Source organism: Pithys albifrons, chromosome 18, assembly GCF_047495875.1.
Source record: "Pithys albifrons albifrons isolate INPA30051 chromosome 18, PitAlb_v1, whole genome shotgun sequence".
In the NCBI taxonomy this organism is placed as follows: domain Eukaryota; kingdom Metazoa; phylum Chordata; class Aves; order Passeriformes; family Thamnophilidae; genus Pithys; species Pithys albifrons.
The window spans coordinates 3,563,857-3,576,591 of NC_092475.1; the positions used below are offsets into that span (position 1 = coordinate 3,563,857).

At 45.5% G+C, this 12,735-nt stretch overlaps 1 protein-coding gene across 1 annotated transcript; it reads right to left on the reverse strand.

The window, feature by feature from the left end:
• Nucleotides 1-829: 829 nt before the first annotated feature.
• Nucleotides 830-8,189, reverse strand: GID8 (GID complex subunit 8 homolog). The gene is made up of 5 exons (XM_071572952.1): nucleotides 8,106-8,189; nucleotides 6,888-7,018; nucleotides 5,552-5,748; nucleotides 4,862-5,059; nucleotides 830-4,527 (listed from the first exon to the last, which is right to left on the reverse strand). Exons 2-5 carry the CDS (start codon nucleotides 7,003-7,005, stop codon nucleotides 4,354-4,356), a joined length of 687 nt encoding a protein of 228 aa, XP_071429053.1. The 5' UTR covers nucleotides 7,006-7,018; nucleotides 8,106-8,189; the 3' UTR covers nucleotides 830-4,353.
• Nucleotides 8,190-12,735: the final 4,546 nt, after the last annotated feature.

Here is a 12,735-nt window from a genome sequence, read left to right on the forward strand (position 1 = left end):
CTGCTAACCCAGAGCAATCTCAGTGAAATTTGTCCACAGAATAAAGAAAACACATGCGGGTTGCTACTGCTAAATAATCCAACTTTGTATAATTGCTAGACAGCAATACATTGAAAAATAAGAAAAGTATCAGTGAAGTTGGCAAATTGAGCCTGCTGTTACATGAACTGCAACTCCCATGCAGAAATTCCTCCAAGAGGGTATAAGGTAGCAGGATACTGTTGGAATCCCTGTGTACCATGAAGAGCATGACAGAACACACAGGGCTTTCTGGTCTGAATTGCCTGAAGGCATCAACGTGCAGCCCACCAGTACTTTGACCAACCTGGTCCTTAATTGTACAAAGGCAGGAGGGGAGCAGAGAGGAGTCAAACCAGTTTGTAGCACCTTGAGGTGTCCATGGAGAAGTACAAATCGATTTGAGGGTGCTGTTCATGAGCTTTATGTTCTGTCTCTGCTCGGCAGAGCACACAAAGCAATGAGAGGAGCAGCAGGGCTGGGGACACCATTGCTCACAACAGCTAAAAACCCTCCTAGTCCCTTTTCGTTAAGCACATTAGAGCACAAACAATTACTGACAGTGACGTGGCTTTGAGGGAAGAGACATCTACAGTGCAGGTCAGAACCTGTAGCCTAAAGGCAGATTTAGGGCAAAATCTGACTCCAAGCCTTTAGTGTTGTGGATGTGAAGGATGATTTCAGCCGTGGCTGACAGAGCAGCCCCGTTACTCGCCAAGACACCACACACGGATCGCGCTCCAACTCCGTTTAATGAGCTTCGTAACCAGCTTGGACAGAAGGAGGTTTGAAATAAGTCAAACAACACTCATCTAGTCAAGGATTTTTTTAAGTAATGCCTTTAAGCTTATACTCAAGCATACAAAGCATAAATTTTACAAATTAAAAACAATAAAATCACCCTAGAATAATGACATGGCTTCCCCTGTATGTACAAGGAGTGGAAAGGAGGCAGAATTCTTTCCAGGTAATTTCACACATCTCAAATGCTACATAATGCTCTCCACATGCTTTTCAGTTTTTCTTTTCATGTGGGTGGAAGGAGGTGAAAGTGTTTCAACAAAATCATCTTAAAGAGAGAGAAGTACTTCACCTGTTTCAAGGTGTATGTTTCCCTCTTCAGAAGCCTTGAGAGGAAATGCTTTATTCAAAATTCTGCTTTTAGTTTTTGTGCAGTAGCCTCTGCTTTTCTAGCTATATAAAATTAAGCAGTTCAGTATTTCTAGAAGTACCACCAGTACTTTAGGGAAGCCTGTGATCCCCCACCCTTCACAAATCCATTGTACAACAGAAGCAACCACAGCTCAGCTTAGATTTGACTGGCAGAAACAAAACACGGGAACAGCAAAGACAGTTACCAGGGAGGTGATGGGTTTGGGGAAAGGAGGGAGATTTGTAGCCTAATCAAAACACACTTGCTAGGCAGCCTTTCTGCAGAAGCAAATGACAGGATACTTTACAACCCAAACGCTTCACATCCAAAGCATTAATGAAAAAATCTTACTTGCTTTCACCAAAGACAAGGCTGGGGGAGGACGAGTGAGTGCACCACCCTTAAGGACCAGATCTATCTGCCACCGTTGAGTTTGGAACAAATCTTCTTACAAAAGTGATTTTCACATTGTTCTAAATTCAGTGGAACAAAATATGTATTTTTACACTAAAGAAAACTGATCAAAGTGGCATTTAATAACATTTGTTAAAGTGGTTCTCTAACAAAAATGGGTTAACAAAAGCCCATTAATTAGTAGTCACCAAATAAGACACTTCTCATGCATATGACAAAAGTTCATTCGTGTACTGAGACGTCTGTTTACTGTGTACAATATTTCCATAAATTATATTATGTTTCACAGCCCCTACCATTCAAGAATATTTCAAACAGATTATATATTATATTTGTATATGCAAACTATTTTATATACACTAATATAAAGATCCTTAGAAGTACCAATATCACTACCTTTATGCTTTCTCTAAAATGCATAGCTTTCGAATATCTTCTTGCAGTTACCAAAAACTTTACAGATTAAAGCTGCTTATCAATGTGGCATGTTCATAAAAACAAAGTGAAATAGTTCTAGACTAATTTTATATTAAACCCCTTAAAAAACGTTTATTTTTTAATGGAAAGAAACCAACGAGCTAGTGAAAATTCAAGTAACCTACACTCAATCGTTGCCCAAATACTCTATGGAATTAACACAGCATTTTAGGAGTACAGTGAACTTCTCACCCAGGGCTGTAATACTGCATTTCTCATGGAGAAAAATGCCAGTCATGCCACAGAACCGCATCACTTTCCAGTTCACCTGGGAGAAGCTTTACAGGAGATTCAACAATACAAGCGTCAGAACAGAGGAAAAGCTGATCAGTTCTATGTGAAGAAATCAGAGCTATTCCAGTTTTGTTTCTGCAGTTTGTTATTAAACAAAGTTACAATAACCATACAGTTTCTCACAAACTAAAAGTTATACATGGTTTTCAGACATCAACCGACTTCAAAAAGAAAAAAAATAATTAAAAGAGCCCAAAACAACCAAACCCACAACTGTTAAAAGTTTGGTGTTAGAATAGCCAGCCTGGGTGAAGGAAAGCCAGGCTGCTGCTGTAGTTGGGGGGCTTGTGATAGCTTGTTTGTTATATATAAACTTTAAGACCTCCATACCACAAATGCCTCAAAGTGGAGAACAGAACGATCAGTAGGAAATGGGAACAAATGATTTTGTTACATCCACCATCTCACTTAACCTTGGTGCTCTGCATCTCTCATAGCTGCTTAACAAACAATGACTTCCCCCCAAAAAAATAGCTACACAAGTAAACAGTGTTCACAGTAATGCAATCAGTAACAGGTTTTGTTAGTTCCCTTAAGCCAGGTGTATCTGCAAAGCTTTATACAGTTTAATGCATAAGTATTCCAGTAAAATTAAGTGAAAACCAAGTTTCATTCTACAGGGTAATATCTACCATACAAGACTAGATTATGTACAGTATGGGACTGGTGTGACAACTGCCAGTGTCTCATGATGTTAAGCTATTTCACTCATCAGCTCTCTCTTTCTTTGCTCAGCAAAACCTGATATATAGACCTAAAAATCTAGAGATAGATTTGGCAAGATTAGTGCTTCCCACCACTGGGTATAAACCAGTGTGCAGTGCTGCAGTCAGCCAGCCAGAACATCCCATACCCAGATTACAATTTGTTGACTTGAAAGTCTGGACTTCACATGTAAAACATTGAAACTATAGTTCTAACTGGAGTGAGGACAGTCAGTAAACAAACACAGATGAAGATGAACTGCATCTCTTCAGAAAGGTATGGAAGAAGTGAGAAAATGGAAATTTCTGGTTTTGGACAGCCCTGCCCTGCTCTGTTCAGCTCAAGGCATAAATACAGCCCAAGCAGCTCTAAACTACAGTTCAGCAAGCGTGAAGGCAGATCCTGCACAAGACGATGCATCAGAGGCTTCAACAAGCATCTCTCCCCACCACCTGATTTCCCACCACAGGTCTTTTATCTTACAGACATCCAGTGGCCTTCAAAGGTGTCTTGAGCCACCTGGAACCACTGCAGTGTCTACAACTGCAAATGGAACATTGTGGGAAAAGGCCCCTGTTAACAAAAACCCTCAAAAGCCATTTTGGTCATTCATGAAAATTAAAAAAAAAAACTTGTTTCCATCAATACTCCTCCTGAAAAGATGGGTCACTGATCCATTATGAACATAGCTCTCACCATATAAAGCACCAAGAAGTCAGAAACAAGGAAGAAAAAAAAACTAACCAAACCTAAAGTCCTTAAATTATGATTTACAAGTTTGTACACTATTTCCTAAGCAAAAGGTTGACCTTACTGCAAAGTTTATAGATTAAAACTTGACCAGTTACTTTTAAGGGGAATGTATATCTGGCTATAACTTAAAGGTAGAAAATATTCACTGTTCTATATACACATTTCAAACAGGAGACAGTTAAACTGAACAGTTGCCAATATAACTCCATATTAACTCACTGGCCACTAAACTAGGCATCAGCAGCCAATTAGAAAGCTTGAGTTCTGTACTTTTAAAAATGCTATTTTTCCTGTCCTGTTTAATTGTTTTTTTTAAAAATGTATTATAGTGCATAGCCTAAGTCAGACTTTCAAAGAGATACAGCGCCTTTCAATGCAGTTTTTGCAGCATTTAAAAGGGACTTTTCTCCCTTCAAATTAGATGTTCATTGAAAAATCTGAATTGAGTGCTGTACTGTAGTAAAAATATTTCAGTCACAGACTGATATAAATGTATACTGTGCAGTACTAAGATTGTTTGATGTCCATCTGCACACATTTTACTTGGGCTCTTCGATCGTCCCCTTGCTGAGGTCTGTCATTTTGGGATATTTCACCTTCTTCTGGTCCAGCTCATTCTGAGCCCACAGTAGTAGTTTCAGTAATTTTGCCAACTTGGGAGTTGATTCACGATTTTCATAGTCTAGAACAGCTTGATTAACCTCACTCCATACCTGGAAAAGAAATACTGGAGTTCAGTGATAGTTTTCACATGATTAACACTGCTAAAGTCACACGGGCACAGAGATCACATCAAGTGTGCCAATTCCCCAGAAATAGTCAGGACAAAGCTCCACAAAACATGAGCCTGCAGAAAACAGGGAAAAGAGCCAAGCAGCTGAATACATTTTGAATACATTAACACCAGTTTTTTAATCTTGCTCAAGAAACACTTCTGTTCTTTTGCAAACCACTATGTATGTCTTCTCTAAGCATTTCAAAAATATTTGGACATTATTTTCCTGACATACAAATAAAAGACATCAGTTCCCTTTGAGAAAGCACTACCTTCTGTCGCTGCATCATGTTGAGCAAGTCTCCAAATGGTGATTCCTCGGGATTATCAAAGGCAAGCAGGGCCAGCGTGCGCTCCATTTCTGTCAGGCATTCCCTGCTCTCCTCCCCTTGTTCTGCTAATTGGGTCTGAGCAAATTCCAGAGCTGCCTCCGTCTCGCGCTGCCGGATCAGTTCAATCAAGTGCTGTTGCTACTCACGGGAGACAGGGAAGCAACATTAGCCACACAATTAACAAATCTTCACTGTTTCAGGACTCCAAGATTCAGACATTAGTGTGTAATTTGAGACAAACAGTAATCCTTAATTTGACAGTTTGAGGTCAATTCTCAATGTGCGAGACAAGGAACAGCAAGTTGTCCACAAAAACCTACTGAAAAAGGGAACCTGGTGCTTTTGAGTAACAGGATTTGAAAAGATGAGTTACTAAAAGCACTAGCAGGAATTCAGACTAACAGCAGGTGGAAATGAGTAATTCACAGGCCACAGTTGCTGTTACAAGTTTCCATGTTAATAATTGTACATGATGGTTCCTGCATCATGCCACAAAGTTTCCCATCAGTACAAAACATGGCCAAGAACACCTGGAATTGCACCCAACTTCAGTCACACCCCTCCCAACGTGCTCTTAAACCTTCACTACTTTCTCCACTCTTTCTAAAACAGTTTGCCACCTGTCTTTACCTGCAAATGAAAGTAGAGATATCTGTTTGTATCCAGCAGTTCTGGATGGAGGCTGTTTATCAATGCAATGGCTTCCTGGATCTGTCCCTTCAGTATCATCTCACGAATCTTTATTCGTTCATCCAGAGTCTCTAAATCAACACTGGGTTCAATTCCAGACTCCATCCGGAATTTCTCTGCCGCTTCTTTAAAGCCCTCTGAAAAAGAAACATTTCACCCATAAAATATATTTTGTGAAAGAGTTTAAAAGAAAACCCACCAGCTTAGATGAGAGTACTTGAGTGTTGCTTGTGCACTTTGGGTGTTTAAGGATTAATCTGAAATTCTGAAAAATTCTCTTCTATTTAAGGCATCCAACAGTACCTGCTTCATTCTTTCTCAGTTCATGTGTCCTCATTCTCCAAGGATGCAATTTGTAGTTTGATAACTCTTAACTTGGAAGGCTGTTTTATACTTATATCAAGCAATGTACTTATTGCAAAATAAATTGTTAAAACCACATTTTTAACACCCGAGTGGTTTTCCTTCACCCTCCAGTCCCCAGATTCTGTTTACACAGATCCAGCAGTTTCACTGAGATGAAAACAAGAAAAATGGATTTTGCTTTCTCACACTCTACTTTTTTAATGTTGTAACAGCTTTTTTAAATCCCTAATAAATGCATCTATGGACACAGAACTGATTTACACCACCCACTAACACTTCCTTCAACACAGAGGCTTCACCTCCACCCCATCATAAACAGGGGTGTAGATGGATCCAAGTGCCTCCACCCTTGGAGCTTCCTGGGCTGGCACGCAGATTAATTGCCAGGCACAATTTCCAAGGGGTTTGGATTGTTCCAAGTATAATGTTAGGCCATGTGCTGAAGGGGTTCATATTCTGGTCTCAAACTATTTTGACTACAGTGCCCTTTTAGAGTTTTGCCCTTTCAGAGTTTATCTTTCTGCCCAGCTAAGTTGTTCTGTCCAGCTTTCAGACTGTTATTCAACAACAGCAGCTTATCTTGAGCCCTCTTTTAATGGCACAAAAAAGGACACCCAGAGAAGCAGGTCATGTTTATCTACAGCATTGCAGAAAACACTTTGTTTTCTCTTTCTTCTAACAAAAAGTTCAGTTTCATAAATAACATTTCTATTTCATGCTAACGCTCAGTCTCTGAATCTTTGTCACTTTCCAGCTACCAGAACACCACGGATGTACTTTGCTAAGCCAAGACCAATCACTAAGTCCTCAAACCCCTTAATTTTACTCCCTCTTGTACCATATTCTATCCCAAACTGATAAAATAAGTGACACACATTTAAGAGCTTGAAGCATTACCACTCATTGTTACCTGTGACAAGGTAGTTCATGATAAGGCGGTTCATGTCTGCTCTCTGGATATGCAAGTTATTAAGTTTCTCCATCCATTCATCTTTCGTGATCTCATCAGGTTTTTCTGCATAACTCATCCTGGACTCTTAACTAGAAAAAAGGAAATCATCTCATTTAATGTGATTGAAGAAGAAATGTGTTTAATGTGTGTCAGAACTGCATTAGTGCCCTTTTTAGAGCTTTCTGCGAGCTCTTTTAAATTAATAATCCAAAAGGGACCCTTTCATCTCAAACCACAGTTTTACGTTTTTCTCCTCCTCCTTCCTGCACTCTCTCACATCTATTTGCCAGCCTCTAAAGCTGCTTTCAGCAATCACAGAATAAAACATTCAAATATCATCTTCTTGTCCTTACTCTTAAATCCACTCCACAGAAATCTTGCTCAGAATTTACACAGGACCCACAGCGTCCCAGTGTGAAACAAATGAATCAGAGTTTGACAGCCAGCCAGAACGACTGTGACAACCATACAGAGCAACGCCCGTGTAAACAGTATTTGCCTTAAATTGTCACCAAATTTGGGACAGCTCCATGTACAGCCACAAAACTGTCCATGATACTTTACCCAATGTCCAACTCAATGTACAACCAGCTCTGCTTTGCTGTCCCCAAAAGTTCTCCTGTCAACGCTACTGAAATGTTACCTCCCGATACTTTTCACGACAACATTTTTGTTCAGATTCGCACGCAAAGCACTTCACCGAAGCCCCACTGAACGATTTATAGCTCCGAGCCACGACCACAGGGACAGCGACAGGGGGAGGAGTGGCGGCAACAACAACAACAGGCACCGCCACCCTCCCTCTCACACAACACGAGCGGCAGCGCCGCTGCCCCCATCGCCTCCTCCGCCGCTTCCAACAGGTTCTCCCGCCCCGGGAACTGCGGCAGCCGGGGCAGGGCCGCGATCGCTGCCGATCACGCCGGGGGCTCGGGGGTCCCGCCGCTGCTACTGCCGCGGCCCGCTGGGGACGCGCTTCCCCCGGGCCGACCCGGCGAGGCCCTCGGCGAGCGCCGGGCCCCGGGAGCGCCGGGCCAAGGCCCAGCGCCTCCGCGCCGCCGTGTGAGGGGCAAGGCCGGGACAGGGTGAAGGCAGAGCGAGGGCACAGCGGGGACAACGTGAAGGCAGAGCGAGGGCCGCGCTCCCCCCGCGCCCCGGGCCCGGCCGCCATCTTACCGCGCGCGGGGCCGCTCCGACGCACCAACCAACGCGGGGCCGCCGCCGCCTCCGCCGGGCCGCGCCGCGCGGGTCTCGCGAGAGCCGCCGCTCGCGGCCAATCAGCGCGCGCGGGGAGCGGCGCGAGAACACGCGACCGTCGAGTCGGGTCGGGACAGACGCGACAGAGCCCGGCCCCGACCGGAGCGGGGGGGAACGGGGAGGCCTCGCGCGGCCCCGACCGGAGCGGGGGGGAACGGGGAGGCCTCGCACGGCCCCGACCGGAGCGGGGGGAACGGGGAGGCCTCGCACGGCCCCGACCGGAGCGGGGGGAACGGGGAGGCCTCGCGCGGCCCCGACCGGAGCGAGACGGAACGGGGAGGCCTCGCACGGCCCCGACCGGAGCGGGGGGAACGGGGAGGCCTCGCGCGGCCCCGACCGGAGCGGGGGGGAACGGGGAGGCCTCCGACCCCTCCCGGCTCCCACAGCCCCGCTCGGAGCGCGGCCTCGGCAGGAGCGGCCTCGGCCAGGCCGGTCCGCGCTCGGCCCGGGGTGCGCAGCGGCCGCCGGGTGAGGCGCTGGCGGCTCCTGCGCGGTGGATCGGTGGGATCCGCACGCCGGGAGGAGATGAGAATCCCTGCAGGCGCATCCCGGGATATCCGTGTGCAGCCCCGCTGGGCTGGCGCTGTGCCCGCGGAGGGTTCGGTCTCCGTCAGGACGTGTAGTGCCTGCTGAGGGTTGTGAATTTTTCACTCTTGTTTTTGTGACTGTGCAATAAAGCCCAGCGTCCAAAACTTTGCTTCATTGAAACCGAGAAAAACTACAATGTAACAAAAAATTATTTATTAATCGCAGAATATCGTGAGTTGGAAGGGACTCTCAAGGACTATCGAGATCCCACGGGACACCCCAACAGTTCCCCCACGTGGCTGAGCACGTTGTCCAAATGTCCCTTGAGTTGTGACAGGTTTGGTGCCGTGACACTTCCCTGCAGAGCCTGTTCAGTGCCCAGCCACCCCCTGGGAAAGAACCTTACCCAAATACACAACCTGAACCTCCCCTGACACAGCTCCAGCCATTCCCTTGGGTCCTGTCACAGTTCATAGCAGAGATCAGTGCCCGAACTACTATTTTATTACTTTATTATTTAAACTTACTTCCCCAACAAAGCTCCAAGCTTATAAACAATGCAGCATTTTGAACAAAGAGCTTCAAATATTCAGTAATCCATCCTGTAAACTGTAACCATCTAACAGAATAAACTACATCCTGGCAAGTATTCTTGTTCATTGGGGAGGGCTATTCTAGGTTTTAATCTAAAAACCAATCTCAGTGAATTTAACTTCCTGGGAAACAGAAACATTCAGGCTGGTTTTGAACGTGTGGGGTTGTAAATGTGTCTCAGGTGTTCTGAGTCTCTCTTTTTGTCACCTCCTCCCTAAAAGGTGGAATTTCTCTGGAGACTTCCATAAAGAGGGAGAGAGGAAGGAGATGCCTCTCTCCGGGAGGGTTTCCTGACCTTTCCACGGAGAGAAACACTTCAAAGAGGAGACAACAGAGTATAATTTATACTCCATTTGCTATTTGCAGGTAAAGATTAAAGAATGGGTGTAATTTCTTTATAATAAGTAGAAAAATAAATTTAACAAGTAAGGTAAAAATGTGGGAGCTGCTGTTTGGCAGCAGCTTGTTTGGAGCTGACACCTGGTTTTCAGAGGTTGGGATGGCTGACACACTGCAAGACACTTCCCTTCATTATCCCTGACCTAAAGAAAAGTGAAAATGGGCTAAGAGCAGTTCCTGAGCTGTGGTTTTGTTTGCCATGAAAAATAATATGATGTGTTTGGTTGGGTTTTGGTTTTGTTGTTTTGTTGTTTTTTAATACATATTTTTAGGAGTTGGTATTTTTTCTGACCAAAAAGTTTGTAATATTTCTGTGCAGAATATCATGGTCAGCTGCATTTTATCAGGAACTGTAGTGACAGGACAAGGGGAATGGCTTCAGACTGAGAGGGAAGGTTTAGTGAGAGATTAAGGAGAAATCCTTCCCTGTGAGGGTGGGCAGGCCCTGGCACGGGTTGCCCAGGGAAGCTGTGGCTGCCCCATCCCTGGGAGTGTCCAAGGTCAGGCTGGACAGGGCTTGGAGCAGCCTGGGATAGGGGGAGGTGTCCCTGCCCAGGGTTGCCTTTTGCTTTGATCCCTGCTCTTTTCATGGCCTGGCTGCTTCCAGTTTTTCCTGGCTGCTGAAATGAGCTCACCAGAACAGTGAAGAAGAACTGAGGGAAGGGACGAGCCACAAAATAAGTGTTACATTTATTTTTAAGTGATTTGCATCTTCAAACACTGGAAAAGGTGAAGGGAGAGGTGGGTGAGAGAGCAAAGTGACATCCCAGATCTGGGGATACCATCTCTCTGCCACACAATGGGGATGTCTTGGTGTCTGGCACGAGGTTTTACGGGTTACAGGTACAAACCCTTGTGTGAGACACTGCAAATACAAGTAATGCCAATTTCTAGAAAACCACAGTTTAAAAAACATGAATTAGGGAAGCCCAAGGGACAAATAAATAATGATGTGTGAGTTGCAGATGAAAGTGTCAGGGCACTGACTGCCCAACAGCAGAAAAGGTGTTGAAAGGCAGGGGGAAAAAGTCTTAACCAGAGTTATTGCTGAGGGATTTGTAGGTATCTCAGCATAAGCTGCTCTGGTGCCTAAGAAGGAGAGACAGGTAAGGTGCTTATTAGACTGTTTTAGAAGTTAATTGATAATCATTAATCCCTGCTAGGATTTCCCAGCAGAGTTTTCTGTTCAAATCAACTGCAAACCACCATCATGTTACAGCAGAGAAGGCTTAAACTGAAACAAAACTCACAAAACAGCTCCTTCTGCTCGCTGCCAGGACAGTGCAGATCCAGAGCAGTAACCCAGGAGTAAATTGCCCAAATTAGAGGAAATTGGGCTGTACCAGGGAAATTATTAGAAAGGGAGTGAGGAAGGGAAAGAATTGAGGTGCTGATGGTGAGGGTGACACAGGAGTTGAGTCAGCAAAGGCAGATCCTCTGTCTGGCTTTAACACAAAGGTGTAGGGGCTTTGTGGTTGAAGGTGTGAAGTGCTCAGGAGTTTGCTGGGAGTGCAAAGTTCATTAGCATTATGTTAAGAGGGTGTAAGCCTCTTACTAAATATGTGTTACAGGAATTTGATACCTGTTTCGCTGCAGGATCCCCATGGCAGACATCCTCTTTTCACTGCTGGTGTGCAATTCCTTGTTTGCATGTTCCTGTTCCCTTGGTGTGCACTTCCTGTGTTGGAGCAGTCCCTGGATGATAAATTTGTGCATTAACAACATTATTAGCTTTTTCCAGAGGTTAACTCACAGTGCATCTTGATCTACCAAACCCTGAGGTATTTCCCCTCCCTGTGATTTCATACATTGCAGCTTTGTAGCAGAACAAAACCCAAACTCCTGCTTGCTGATAATCGTGGTGTCTTGTAATTTTGGGGGGCTTTTGTGATTGTTTGTTTTGGGGTTTTTTGTTTTTGTTTTTTTTTTTGGGTGGGGGAAAGTTCCGGTTTTTTCTGGTGAATTACTGAAACTGTCCCATTTCACAGGTCGAGAAAGGTTGACTGTGCCAATAGCAGCTTTTCCAACATCACCCTGTGCTTTTACCAGCAGAAGTTTCATGAATAGAAATTTGACTTTTAAATGATATAAACAAATTACTTAATAGAATCCTGTAACTCCGTAGAATTATTACCAAGTGCAGTTTTCTTTCCTCATGTTTACATTCCTTATGTAGGAATGTAGACACTGCACCTGTCTGAAATTCAACTGAAATCCACGTTACCAACTCAGGAGGGAAAATGGGCAGGATTGGAGTCGAACTAAGAGCCAAACCTCCCCCTTCCAGCTGCCCAAAGGCTCTTCATGTGCCCCGTCCAGGAGTGTCTCTGTGGCCTCGGGGTCTGTGCAGCCCTGGCACCACTCAGAGACCGAGGCGTGGGCGTTCCTGAGTGCCAGTGTCCCAAAAGGTGTCAGAAAGAACAAAAGGTGTAAATGGGAGGTATTTCTCAGCAGCTTGGATCCTTGAGAGCGTTTTGGGTAGTGTTAACCACCGCCAAGGGCGTTTCCTGGAGCGGTTCCGCGCGTTGGATGGGCAGATCCAGCACACATTCCCCACTCCATAGCTTGGACCCAGAGGAAAGCAGTACAGCAGCAATTTGCCATTTGATCTGCTAAAACGGATGGATTAGAATAGGAAAACCAAACCAAACACCGCTGTCGTGGGCAGGTGAGTTCTGCAGCAGCCCCACGGCCGGGACCTCTGTGTGGGCAGACACGACTTAGCTCTGATAAAACCGTGGTTTGCCTTCGGCCCGCGCACCTCACGAGTCATGACTTAAAGCTGCCGTTCCCGGGAGGAAAAATCAGGCCGGGTTTGCCACAAGAGAGCCGGGAACAGGCGGGAGGGAGCCGCGAGCAGTGACCGCAGAGGGGAACGAGGAGCCCGCGGGCAGCGGCGGGGGAGAGACTGAGGAAGGGCGGCGGGGGGCGAAGGAGAGCCCGAGGAGGGGCGGCCGGGGCTGAGGGCCCTCCCTTGCCGCTGTCGGGGGCGGTGCTCCGGGCCCGGCGCCGCCATCTCGCTGTCGGG